This window comes from Austrofundulus limnaeus, unplaced genomic scaffold (assembly GCF_001266775.1).
Source record: "Austrofundulus limnaeus strain Quisiro unplaced genomic scaffold, Austrofundulus_limnaeus-1.0 Scaffold177, whole genome shotgun sequence".
NCBI classification, from domain to species: domain Eukaryota; kingdom Metazoa; phylum Chordata; class Actinopteri; order Cyprinodontiformes; family Rivulidae; genus Austrofundulus; species Austrofundulus limnaeus.
In genome coordinates this window covers 115,276-128,402 of record NW_013952579.1, presented here as the reverse complement: position 1 = coordinate 128,402, position 13,127 = coordinate 115,276, and the positions used below count along the sequence as shown (strand labels likewise).

Below are 13,127 nucleotides of genomic sequence, written 5' to 3'. Positions count from 1 at the left end.
GATGGATGGATGGATGGATGGATAATTGATGTAATTGATTTAATGGCACAATAATTAATTTGTCAAACTTCTTTTTGACCCTATAATTTATTTTAATACGCCAGTTATATATTTATACATTTATTTCCAATAAAGATAGGTTTGGTCCTCCACAGTTCCCAACCTGTTTTCCTCAAAATCCTCCTTCGTACATCCAAACCAAGCTGAACCCTTCCCCCAAAATCATTCAACCTTTATCTCTTTATTAAAAGAATAATTGAGTTCTGCAGAGCTTTAATTATTCAGATGGTCTGGTTTTGGTGATTTTTATATACAAACAATAAATTGATGTCACAACCTCCCCCCCACCCCACTCTGTGGTGTCCCCTCCAGGATGGGAACCACTACATTAAACCATCACCTTCATGACATATAGAATAAAACCTGGTCTAGTTTCAAACCTTACTTAATGAAACTGGGAAGAAAGTTTTTTTGTGTATTGTTGTTTCGAAGCTTGACATTAAAATATTTCACATGCTTAAAAAGAAGAATTTCACTTTCATTCTTAGTTTTTTTTTAAATTATAATTTTGTAAACACACACGTCACAACGATGTCACGATCAAATCAGGCAAAGTTCAGCGAAGCAGTCTTAAATAAACAACCGATCCAAACTACTTGAGCATTTAGGAGGAAGTCCGGCAGCTTGAAAGCAAAATATGAAAACAACCTGACAACATCCAAACCAAAGTAAATCAGATAACAGAGCTAAACAAACATTACACAGCTGGAGTCATCTGCTTATCTGACAATCAGAACCCAAGTGGAAAGTTGTTAGTAGAAACAGACTCTTTCTAGGAAAGATGAATGATTTCCAGGAAGCGGTGCAGGAGGAGGAGGAGGAGCAGTACACAGGTGAGGCGTTACCTGTTGGTCCAGTCTGGGACTGCCTGTTGGAGGAAGTATCTGTGAAACCGCAGTGAGAGCGAGGAATGTTCTTCACGTGATGTCTGACACGGCCAGGCAGCTTTTATAAGATTCTTCATGGTGGCCAAAGTGGGAGGAACTGCGTCAACAAAACAACAATCCAAAACACACACACACACACACACACACACTCTAACACACACTTACAGAGGGAAACAACAGATGCTCCGACTGGGATCAAACAAACAGAAGATGCTGCTCAGCTTTGTGACTCTCTCCCTCCTCTTCTCTTCAGGTACGTGAGCTCGTCTGGCTTTTTGTTCACAAAACAAAACAAATATGTCTTGAGGATAATTGTTTCATTTATTCAGAGGTGTCAAGTAAAGTACAAATACCAGGATACTTTTTTTCAGAAGAATTTCTACTTCTTAATCTACTGAGTATTTCATTTTGGCTTGTTCAAAATAAAAATAATAAAATAAACTTGAAGAACCTGTCCACATACAAGGGTTTAACTTTAGGTTTATCTTTGGGGGGTTATGTTCTAAAACACTGCATGTCATTTTTAGCAATTATGCTTAAACGTACATACTTTATATGACATCATAAAATTTTAATTCAGATTAAAGTTCAGTAAAGACAACAAGACAGTTGCATCTGTCTTCTTAACCACTTAATTTCTTTTGTATTTGAGTAAATGATGTCGTTTTTTTTTTATTTTTTTATTTTTTTTGGAGGGGTTGTTTTGACTTGATCAAATTATTGTGGGGGTCATAATCCCCCCATGTCCACATGTATGGTGCTGCCCAGATAGAGTGAATGACACAAACCACAGCTTGAACAGGTGCTCATGTTTAGTTTTAAAACCAGCATGTTTGTACATTTAGCTGACTAAAAAGTTCAAGTTAATACTTCAGCTTCAACAGAAGTATTTCTTAATTCTAATATTAATACTTAAAGAATACTTTTCACACCTGTTTATTCTTCTGCTGTTTGTTTATTTCAAACCTTCTGCTTAAATTGGAAATAAAAACGCAACCCGTTTGTCACTTGTATATAATTTTAAAAAGGAACGAAAAATCAACAATTGATCTCAAATGGGTTGTGCTGCTGAAGAACTATGGGATAATTTACAATATTTTATTCTGTATTATTTTCTTTATGAAAATGTTAGCAAATTAAAATATATATATCAGTTTTTCTGCAAATTATTACATAAAAGTCCAACTATGTTAACTGAAAGAGTGAAGACTGCATAAAAGAAATAATAAATAATATCCATTAAAGTTTTATTGTGTTTTCCACCTTTAAATCGACTTGTTTTGTGTTGCTTTCTTTAGATCAAGGGTGTCCTGGTTCTTTTAAATAACTGCATATTTTAGCGGTTTCCCACTTCGGCACACCTGATTCCAACAATTAAACAACCCACTCACAAGTCCAGCAGAAGCCTGTTAATCATGCAGTCGTTTCTGGCAGGTGAAGCAGGACACCGGCCCTCTGGACACCTCTGCTTTAGATACAACCATTAAAAACATTAATTTGACTTTGTTAGTAAAAATACATTTAATTCTATTCAGGTGATTTCTGACATGGAACAAGGTCAGAGGGAGTTTTCAGATGTTTGAGCTCCTTCATCAGATTTGTTGATGAGTCAAATTGGGAGATTGAAGTGAGCTAATATCACAATGATGACATTCTTCAAAGGGCCAAAATGTGAAATGAAACACACATTTTGTTTACATTTAAATCTGTTCAACTTTCCCCTGAAGCTGACACCACTTTATATTGTCAAGTGAATGTACTGATCATGATTTAACCCGGAAAATCCCACTGAGATCCCAGATGTCTTTTATAGAGGGAGGCAACAACCTCACACAGAAAGATCCCAGGTTTGAATCAGGTTTTGAACCCAGGACCTTCTTACGTCCTCTTTAAGTGAAATAATCCAGCTCTAAAAGGAGTAGGCCTTTTGGATTCCCACGACACTTAACCACCTCACTGAAAACAAAGCATGAAACAAACTGTGCAGTAAAGATAGATCGCTTGGGCGTGACAGCGGGGAGGAGAGCCGTCAAACCAGACAGCTGCAGGTGCAACACGTGCTTTAATGGCTTTAATTAGATCTGAACAGGACTTTTCTTTTTTTATGAGCAGACATTTCAATTAGATATTTGAATTAAATGCTATAAGTGAGTCACAAAGATGCAGCATAAACTGTATAATTAAAGCTCAGACATTTCTGTTTGTGGTTTACTTCATTTTTTTATTTGAATTTATGTAACATATGGAAGTGATGATGAATCCCCTGAGCAGTCTGGGAGTGTTAATGTAGAGTCAAGAAGAGCTAAAGCCATACATCTTTAGATTTGTGTGGATATTTTTGCCAAAAGACACAGGAACACAGGTATGGCATGAAAAAGCAAAAACAAATAAGAGATTGGGAAAATGCTACATTAAATTTAGATAGTTTATAAATTGAGCTTTTTAAAGTCTTTATTTGTAGTTTTGGCTGTTTATACTAAACTGTTTTTGTTCACAAAAGTACAACGAGCAAAAAAAAAAAAAAAGGTTTTGAAAGTGGTTAGAAGAGGTTCAAACTTGAGGAAGTTTGTTCCTTTCTATGTTTTTTAAATGTACCCCAAAATGTCAATTTGACTTTTTTTTTTTAAAAAAGAGGACTAGAGCTCATATATTTGTGAAGGGGTTGTGTCCTTCTCACACACACACACACACACACACACACACACACACACACACACACACACTTACTGTAAAACATTAGTTTGCCAGCTGTTTCTATTGCTTCACAAACAAATCCATTCCACTTGATTGATAAAACACTCACATCAAGTGTTCATTTATGCAGGTAAAAGTACGTTTAACAACCTGTTAAAATGACATCTATTTCGTTTTTTTTATTTTGACAACACAAGGTTTTCTTTGAATTATTATCTCTTGGTAAAGGYACCAGATTTTATTCTGTGGAAACATAAAAACTGACATTTCCTTTTGTTGAAAAAGAATACAAATACAGATTTAGTTTGATTCAGAATTTTTTTCTTCTTCTATCCTTTAAGAGGTCGGTACCATAGTATCTACAAATCAAAGTTATGATGGGAAAATGTCACTGACCTGAAAATAGATTTAGTAATTTTAGCATAAAAAGGAAGGTAATCTGTGTTTGCTAGATTATCTTTTTGTTGTAACATCGCTTCTTGGCAATAAATTTTATATTATCTGTGATATTTTTTAAATTGTGCACCCAGTCTCCTCCTCTGTGCTTCAACAGCTGATCAGTAATCAGACTTCTTCTCTGTGCAGTGACCTCCCTGACGTGCTACGTGTGCAGCTCCTCTGCCACCAACACCGTGTGCAACCAGAACAACCAGCGGTGCCAGGCGCCGCTCGACACATGCATGACCGTCGTCGACACTTTGGGTAACTCACATGTCCGATCTGGTGTATCATCATCATCATCAACACYATCATCTCTGACACATTGTGTGTGTGTGTTGTGTGGCTCAGGTGACATGATGGCGATAGTGAAGCAGTGCTCCAGCAGGGCCACGTGCAACGGCGCCGCCTCCACGGCCTCCGTCGACTCAAACGGAAACGGGAACAAGGTCAGCTGCTGCAGCGGCTACGACTACTGCAACAAAAGTGGAGCCGGCTCCGTCCACACCCCCCCTGCTCTGCTGCTTCTGACCGCAGGCCTGTCACTGCTGTGGACACACTGAGGACACACACACACACACACACACACACACCACTGATATTATCGATGAATAGGACATCAGTTGCAGTAAACCCACATTTCCCTAGTTCTTTTGTTTCTCCACGCTCCTCATACTTTACAAAGCACCCAGTTTGTCAATTCAATTCAATTCAAAAATACTTTATTGATCCCAGAGCAAGGGCGGGGCCACAGGGGCATTGGCCCCTGCTGAAATCTGATTGGCCCCCTGAAGTGCCCCTGTCCTGTCACTCGTCCGTCCTTTGCTTGAGAATGACGGTGGCTGCAGTTCCAGGCCCAAACACTAGAGGCGCTAATGAGTCAAACAGTAAAGTCCAACATGAATCAATCTGACAGCAGTCTTCTTCTCTTCTTTAAAAGACTTGAAAATTTTTGCAAAAATTAACTGTCCACTGACAAATGGCTTCATTTTCTCACATGCTTTGAGAATATTTTATCCACGTACAGTAAAAATCATGTAAAATTGATGGAGAATTTAAGCTTTTTTAATAACATTACACTACGTTACAATGTTGGAACATATGTGACCGCTTAAATTTATACACCTTACCAAAACCGTGGATTTATGTGCAATGATGTTGAACAAATACTTGGCCCCTCTATGAATATTGTGGCCCCTTGATGGCCCCTTACTCAGAAAAATCCTAGATCTGCCACTGTCCCAGAGGGAAATTAGGTATGCACTTTATCACAAGCCTCTATGGAAACATTTTCAATATGTTGTGTTGCCCTCTCTAAACTATTTGCACTACTACGTTACACAACTTTGTAAAGTTTTGACTTTGTACTTTTTTTCCCTCCAAATTGCAGAGAATGTAATTTTTAATTAACTTCGGAGATTTTATTTTCCAATCAGGTTAAATCATGACAGCTCTGAGGAAGCCACTTAGCTGGTTTTCACTGTTGATTCAGGAAAGTCTACGGTTTTAGTGCTTTTCAGACGTTTTCCAGCTCATCCTGCGGTCGAGACTCAAACGGGTTGTTGTTATTGAAGGCTTTAAATCAAACCTGACAAACGGGAGGTTTCCTGTTCATTAAGGTGAATGTTCTTCGTCTGCAGCTCCTCTCACTTCTTCTAGGTTGTATCTCGCCTGGGCTGCTGCTAAGAACTGCTCGGAGACAAGCTGGGAGAGAAGTTTGCACATTTTGTACTCCATAAGACGGAAACCGTTTGCACAAACTCTAAAACTGGGCCAAAGTTTGCCACGAGTTTGCATAAATATTAATAAAACAAACTCGTGTTCTAGGATTAAAGACGTTAAATCAAAAGGGGTTTCTGAACATGTTCTAATTTCCTGCGACTCCTGAGAAAATCGAGAGGGAAACGTTTTGGAGACGCCCTCACAATTCATCAGTCACAGCCCAGTGAGATGTTGCCTTTTGGGTCCATTTTGGATCCATTWAATTAACTGGTAAAGTTGTAAACCCCTCTATTAAACTAGAATGGACCAGTCTAAAAGCCAGAGAGGGGCRAAGTGTGAAACACCTCGTTCRGATTTTAAAGAGACAGCCTCAAAATGAGTTGATCTGAGACACACCTCAGAGATGAGGTGAAAGAGGGGCTTGTGGAGTTACAGTAAGGAGGAATTCAGAACAAAGCATTGTCGTTTCACTTTATATAAATGATTTAAATATGAAAAAAGATGGGTTTAAAAGCAGGATATGTCTACTTTATTGAACTTTTAGTTTAGATAAACCAGAAAAATGCAAAATACAGCAGCTGCCTAAAAAAATCAAATACATAATCCTGGTCTTGATTTATCTCCATTGTTTCTGGGTTGATTTGAATGCTTGCATTTAAAGGGTTAAAYGGTCTTGATTCAACAAGACTTTAAACAGCTTCTCAGAAAGTTTTATTCTTTGGTTTAAGACTCAAGAGGAGACCCAAATAGAGTTGATGTTTTTRATTTGTGTCTCTTTATTTTATCTTAGTTTACTTGTTATTTTATAATTATTTACGACTTTCATTATGACTGTATTTTAATGTTTTGTTTGACTACATTTTAAAGCACTGTCTTGTTTTGAATGTGCTGTGGAAAAGAAMACATTTGTAATATAAATAACCATATCTTGCCAAAAAAAAATGAAGCAAAGCATGAAATACAAACTACATTGCACATAAAAAACGCAGTTTTTAAATTAAACTCACATGAAAAATGAGCTCACTCTCATTTCATTCTTTTATTTCACTGTTTGTTTTGTTTTTTTTCTTCCTATTTAACAAGACGGCGCATTTAGCCGAGAAGACAAAATAAAAACCAGTGTTTACCAGTTCTGTACAATTCACCAGTGATACACACCAGTATAGCTTACAATATACCAACATGAGCAGATTTACACGACACTGAGATAAAATAGATTGTTTAGGGTATTTTTTTTTCTTTTAATGTGTTTTAAATATTTTAAACCCATATTTGACCCAGAAAGTCGATCGTTTTGTTGCTGGTTAAACATGAATTGTCACATCTGGGTAAAATGGGATTAAAAAGGTTAGATTATGATTTATTCGTATTTCGGTGCTGTGCAAATATGCTCCCTTCCTCATAGCAGTATATGATGTTATACCGGCTTCACTCCATGTTTCACTTTTACAGTTTTCTGTTTGTAAAACCAGCTCCAGTCACGTGGCTCCCTGTGTGKTGTTTACCTGGAGACGGTGGTTGGGCGGGACATTTTTAAAGTGATACACCTGGTTTGTTGGAGGTTTATTTTTGTGCCACAGCTGAGCGATTGGACAAAGTGCGACCCCGCCCCCCCCTCCCCCTCCCGGTCTTGGAGGAACATATGAACTGTTTCCTGACCCAAGAAAAGAAAAGAACATACGTCTTTACATTACAGTTTAAAATCAAGCTCTTTTTCTTTTCTTTTTTTTGTTTTTTCTTTGCTGGGATTGCCTGTTCTCTGAGTTACAAACAGTTTTCAGTCCAGAAAGTGATAAAACAACACAAAAAATGGAGCCAGCCAAAATTAAACAAAAAAATAAAATAAAAAGAGTTGACGAAACCGGGGAGTGGAAAGTGTCCTGCGTGGGGTATTCTTCATATTTAGAGTCTTTTAAAAACCTGCTCAGAGACGAGCTGAGGAAGACTGCAGGAAGAGAAGGACAAGAGTCAAATAGAGGAGGAGGACTGTGTGCTCCTGAAGTTTCACCTCCTGTTCCCTCCTTCCGTCTCCTCTGTGAGTCGAGTCTATAAATAAAAACCGGTGAGACGGAGGGAACAGGAGCGCGCGGAGAAGAGACAGCGTCGAAGAAGACGCGAAGGCTTCCAGGTGGATCCGCCGAGCGTCGTCCAGTCGAGACGTCCGTCTGAGATCACCGGATCCAAAACGTCCAGAGTTCACAACCAAAGACCTAACGAGGTGATCCATGTGGACAAACACACTGAGATGGCTGATGTTTCACAGAGATATGTTTCACATAGTTCACAGTCCAGTCAGGTTCTGATGGACCCGATGTCAGATCACTCCCTTTATAGTGTTTGATACCATCAGGAAGTTTTTATCTCCAGATCCAGAGTTAAAAAAAAAATCAGTTTCTGCAGTCCTCTTATCTCTTCAGTCCAGTCCAAAGAGAGCAGAGCTGCACAGGCTCTGACTCAGGAAGTGTTTTTACTTGTCTTAGGAAAGTCACAGTGGTTGATAACTTAATCCCATCCTAAAGGAGGATTGAAGGTATAATGGTTTGATTTCCCCCCCTCAGGTCGTGATGAGAACAGAGCAGCCTTCTGTCATCTCTCAGGACTGAMGCCACCCATCCAGAAGTCTCTAGTTCTGCAGCAGAAACCATAGAGGCGCCGTGTTTCCCGCTGAGTCAACTCAGCCCCTCGGTGGGTACGGTGGGGCTAGTGTGGGCGGGAGTGGGCCATTATCTTCAGCCGCGACTGGTCGATGACGTCCAAGAGGTTCTTGGCATCAACGGCAAGAGCGTGAGCTGCCGTCAGCATCTGCTTCTTGTAGTCCTGCTGCAGACTGACACACAAAGACGAGCGGCTTTATAAACTCTGATTTACCAATCAAACTAAACCTACTAATCTAATCCTAATCTCCTCCCCTACCTGGTCATCACATATTGTTGGGCTAACTTCATCTTCCCAATCAGCTCTGCCAAGTCAGAGTTCAGCAGTTTTTGTGCCATCTCGATCTGCAAAAGGTAATAAATGAAAACAAACGGACTCAGTAAAAACCTGCCAGGTGTGTTTGACCGGGACTGAAGTGTTTCTACCTCTCTGTGTGTGCTGGCTGGGAGCTGAGGTAGAGTCTCATCTACTGTGGCCAATAATGTCCTCAGAGCCAGACCAACATCCTGAAACAAAAGAAACACTTCAGGACACAAATGGCAGATTTGAGTATTAAAACAATTTTTAAAACAAACTAGACAAGTGACTCAGAATGGCTGCGAACGCATTACATTTGGCTGTCATGCTGCGAAGTCCTGCTTGCTTTTATCTCTTACTACTACTACAGTACTACTATTAACTACTACAATTTTATTCCTAAAGCACTTTAAAGTGCCTGTGACACGTATAACCTTTAAACAAATATAAAAAAGTAAAAAAAAAATCTTTACATTTAGGAAACTTGACATCATTTTACCTATTTTTGTCACATAACCACAATATTTTTTTGAACTTGGCTCAGCCAAAGTGAAACAGGAAGTGACATCAAAGGGGAACTCTTTAACAAAGAAAGAAAACTCCCTGGTCTTTGTTTCTTGAAACAATATTATTTGAACTTTTACTCTTCGTCCTCTCTCTCTCTGACAGAGACTCAAAATAATCTAAAGAAACATCTGACTCTTCTCTGCAGTCTGGGTTGTCAGCCATTGTAGCCACGCTCTGTTCACATGCAGACATTCCCTTTTGTCATCACTTCCTGTTACTTCACACGCAAATATCTCAACAACTCTTCATCCCAGCGACATGAAATTTGTTTTGCGTTATGTTTTTAATGTTAACCTTGCAAAAATTCATTCATATTCATTACAACAACCTGATGTCACAGGTACTTTAAAATAGCCACAACTGCAACAAAATGCTGTACATGTAAAATCAAACATTTAAAACAAATAAAATGAAAAATAAAAGCAGCTGAAACAATAAAATAGAAAAATAATAAATAAATAAACAAAAGCAAGTCTCTTTGTAAGAAAGAGTTTTACCTTTGCCAGCTCCCTGAAATGATAAAAACTGGCCTGGACTACCGCTCCAAACTGGGAATCTAGTTTAAAATCACTGTCTGTTTTAAAACCCAAATAAAAATACAGTGTGAGAACATCCTGGCTTTGATGTCTTCAGGACACAACAGAAGTGGCCAAACTGGGAGTTTGGAAAGTACAAAGTTATTATAAACTGCAAACACCCTGAAATGATGAGTGAAAACCACAAAATCCTAATAAGAGCAACATCTTCATTTTTCATCAAGCTGAGATTTTAAAAATGATACAGATGGACTGAAGGGAAACAAAACCTCTTGTCCCAGAAGGGCTTAAACTGAATTATAAATTAATCTTAGGGGAGTATCTGTTCCCTAACCTACTACATGGTGTGATTAAATCAAAACATTTTTAAAAAAATCATAATCTGAGACAAAGCGGTGAGTGCGTGTTACCTTGACCATGGGGACGTATTCCTCCGGAGGCGCTGGCTGAATCTTACTCGACATCTCGATCACAGCTTTCACCAGTCCCGTCACGTTCTCGTACACTTTGTCGTTTGAGCGGTCCAGATTGGCTGTGGGAGGCGGGCTTATCTCCTGAGGCTGCAGCTGAACAGTAGGAGGGGAAATAATAATATTAATAGTAACAACAACAACAACAACAACAACAACAACAACAACAACAACAACAATAATAATAATAATAAACAGCTGCAGGACATAAAAAATAGTAAGTGTTCCTGGGTGTGGTTCTAAATTCTGGCCACCAGATGGCAGTGTCACATTGTACATTAGTAATGACAAACTCAAACCTTTTAAAGTGATACTTTGGATGTTTTTAAATCAATTTGTGGACAAACTAATAACTAGTCTGAGTGGGACAAAAAATAAGTGACTTGTTGCCATTTTAATACAGCTCCAAACTCTTTATAAAGCCTTACATTGCAGTTGCAATGTATGTGAAACTGATGGCGATGTAAAGGTTTAGTGTTTGCATGAGCTATTAAAAAAACTAAGATCAAAGTTGTTTTTAAGACGGCAGCAATCAGCTCTGTTCTCGGCCCTGCTCTGACTAGCTGTTAGCTTGTCAGAATTAAACTCTTCCAAACTGAGGAGGATCAAACTGCTACAACAGGTAAGATATTTATTGTTCACACCTTTCCACAAAACTCCATTTGCAAAGATCTGAACTATGGTTTTAGGTAAGCTGTAGTCCTCCTCAGCTTTACTACAGATTTGTTTACAGTGATAACTATTTGTTTATTTCCATGTTCTGAATAGAAGTAAACACGCACTCTTGTTCTGTCCTCGTAGTTATTTTATTACAATCAAAGACAAAGTGAACCCACGTCAGTTTAGATATTCATCTAAAAGAATGACATCAGTACAGGTCACATCTTTAGTATTTGTTATTATTTTACTAACAGAACTTTTTAAATGTTAAATGGCTTGAATGTATAAAGCACTTCACACAACAGTCACACACTGATGCACCGGGGCTGCCAAACACTGGCACCTCCAGACCCTCTGATCACCACCAGCAGCCAAGGCGGGTGAACCGTCTTGCCTGACTGAGACGAATGGTATGGAGTTTTGAACCGGCAACCCACCATAAGGACAACCCCACAAACCAGTCTGCCACAGCCGCCCCAAGTTTTTAATTACTGTTTTGATTTTTTCTTGTATCATGTTTATTAATAATTATGTTAAATCATAAAGGATGGAGTGGTTAGGGGCRTCGTCCTGTAACCAGAAGGTTGCCGGTTCAATGCCCCATTCCAGCCGTCTCAGTCGTTGTGTCCTTGGGCAAGACACTTCACTTGCTTTTCCTACTGATGGTGGTCAGAGGGTCCGGTGGTGCCAGTGCAAGGCAGCTTCACCTCTGTCAGGGTGCCCCAGGGCAGCTGTGGCTACAATGTAGCTTAGCACCATGAGTGTGTGAATGTGTGTGTGAATGGGTGAATATGTCTGTAAGTGTGAAGCACTTTGGGGTCCGGAGGGACTTGATAAACTCTATAAGTTCAGTCCATTTACCATTTCTCCATCCATCCTCCTGAACTAATGCCACTTTGGGTCAGCTTCTGTTACTTTAAACTTTGAAAAATAAAAAACAAAACCCTCCTTTTTTAAGATAAAGAAAGAATTCAAAACGGTAAAAAATAAACCCTGATAAAAACCTGACCAGGCTGACTTGTTTAACTAAAGATTTTCATTCTAAGCAAACAAATTGTGCATCTGCAGCTGGATTAGTTTCTAATCAGAAAGTTAATTTGGAGCAAAAACAAACAACTAAAACTCCCAACTGAGCAGGATCCCAGCTGGAGAGTTGAAATGTTAATACTACAGATAGCTGGGATTAGTTGAATCAATGATCAAACTGAGTGAGAGAAGAGACACACAGTAAACACAGAGTGCTGCTTACCCGCCAGGGCTAGGGGTCAACAGTAAGGTGGAGTGCAGAAGGAGGAGGAAGAGGAAGGGAGAGATGAAGCAGCCAAAGGGGGAAAAACAAAACAAAAAGAGAGAAAATATTAACAGAGTCAGCATTAAAACCATGCAATTTGTGTTTGGTAAATGCTGTATCGTGTGCATGCTGCTGTCAGCTGTTCAGACACGAGTGAGTGGATTTGTTTTATGGTTTGAGCTCATATTTTACATGCGGTTGTACCTTTACTCCATCGTTGTAACTGTCTCCGCTGTTAAGACAGGCCAGACCTCCTACTTGGCTCTGGGCCCCGGGCCGAGGGGGTTTCTTTGGAGGGGCCACATGCTCTGCACAAAACAAAACCAGGACGACTGATCAGAAATTTAGGGACAAATTGCAGCTAACGATGAAAAAATAAAAATGTTATTCATTCGCCAACAGGCTTCGTTAAACAAAGAAAGTTTTTTCATTTCATTTTGAAAAAGCTGCAAAGTTTATGATCAGATCTGTCAAAATGAATGGTCTGCAGGCAGACCGCAGGTCACTGATTGGTCAGGAGTGATGTCATTCATGAGCGCTTCTCCATCACCAGAATCAAACCCACTAATTTCTTTCTAAAAGCATTTGTTTTTAACTTTTTAAAAATGAAATATGAGAAGGTGCAGACGTACTTGTTGATTAACTGGACCAAATGGACTCAGTTTATGTGCAGCAAACCAGCAGAGGGGAGGTGGCCTCGACTCTACGTTTTACGACTTCATTAGAAATAAAAAAATTTAGAAATATTGGGCCTCATGCAAGAACATGTTTGTATTCTTATCCTAAATTTCTCTTACTTTTGTTCGTACAAAGGGTTCGTACGAACATGTCACGTCAGATTCAACAAACT

General features: G+C 39.1%; 1 protein-coding gene across 8 annotated transcripts in view; it reads right to left on the bottom strand.

Annotated features, from left to right (window-relative positions):
- Nucleotides 1–6,821: 6,821 nt before the first annotated feature.
- Nucleotides 6,822–13,127, bottom strand: part of LOC106524118 (focal adhesion kinase 1) — an 81,130-nt gene continuing 74,824 nt past the window's right edge. For 5 of the 8 annotated variants that reach the window (XM_014017787.1, XM_014017782.1, XM_014017785.1 and 2 more), the window contains 6 exons: nucleotides 12,482–12,585; nucleotides 12,236–12,244; nucleotides 10,267–10,422; nucleotides 8,882–8,962; nucleotides 8,715–8,800; nucleotides 6,822–8,628 (listed from right to left, as the gene is read on the bottom strand). In XM_014017787.1, coding sequence (XP_013873241.1) covers nucleotides 8,502–8,628; nucleotides 8,715–8,800; nucleotides 8,882–8,962; nucleotides 10,267–10,422; nucleotides 12,236–12,244; nucleotides 12,482–12,585 — 563 coding nt within the window. In that variant the 3' untranslated portion in view covers nucleotides 6,822–8,501. The remainder of the gene's footprint in view (nucleotides 8,629–8,714; nucleotides 8,801–8,881; nucleotides 8,963–10,266; nucleotides 10,423–12,235; nucleotides 12,245–12,481; nucleotides 12,586–13,127) is intronic. The other 3 variants (XM_014017783.1, XM_014017791.1, XM_014017790.1) reach the window with 1 other exon arrangement.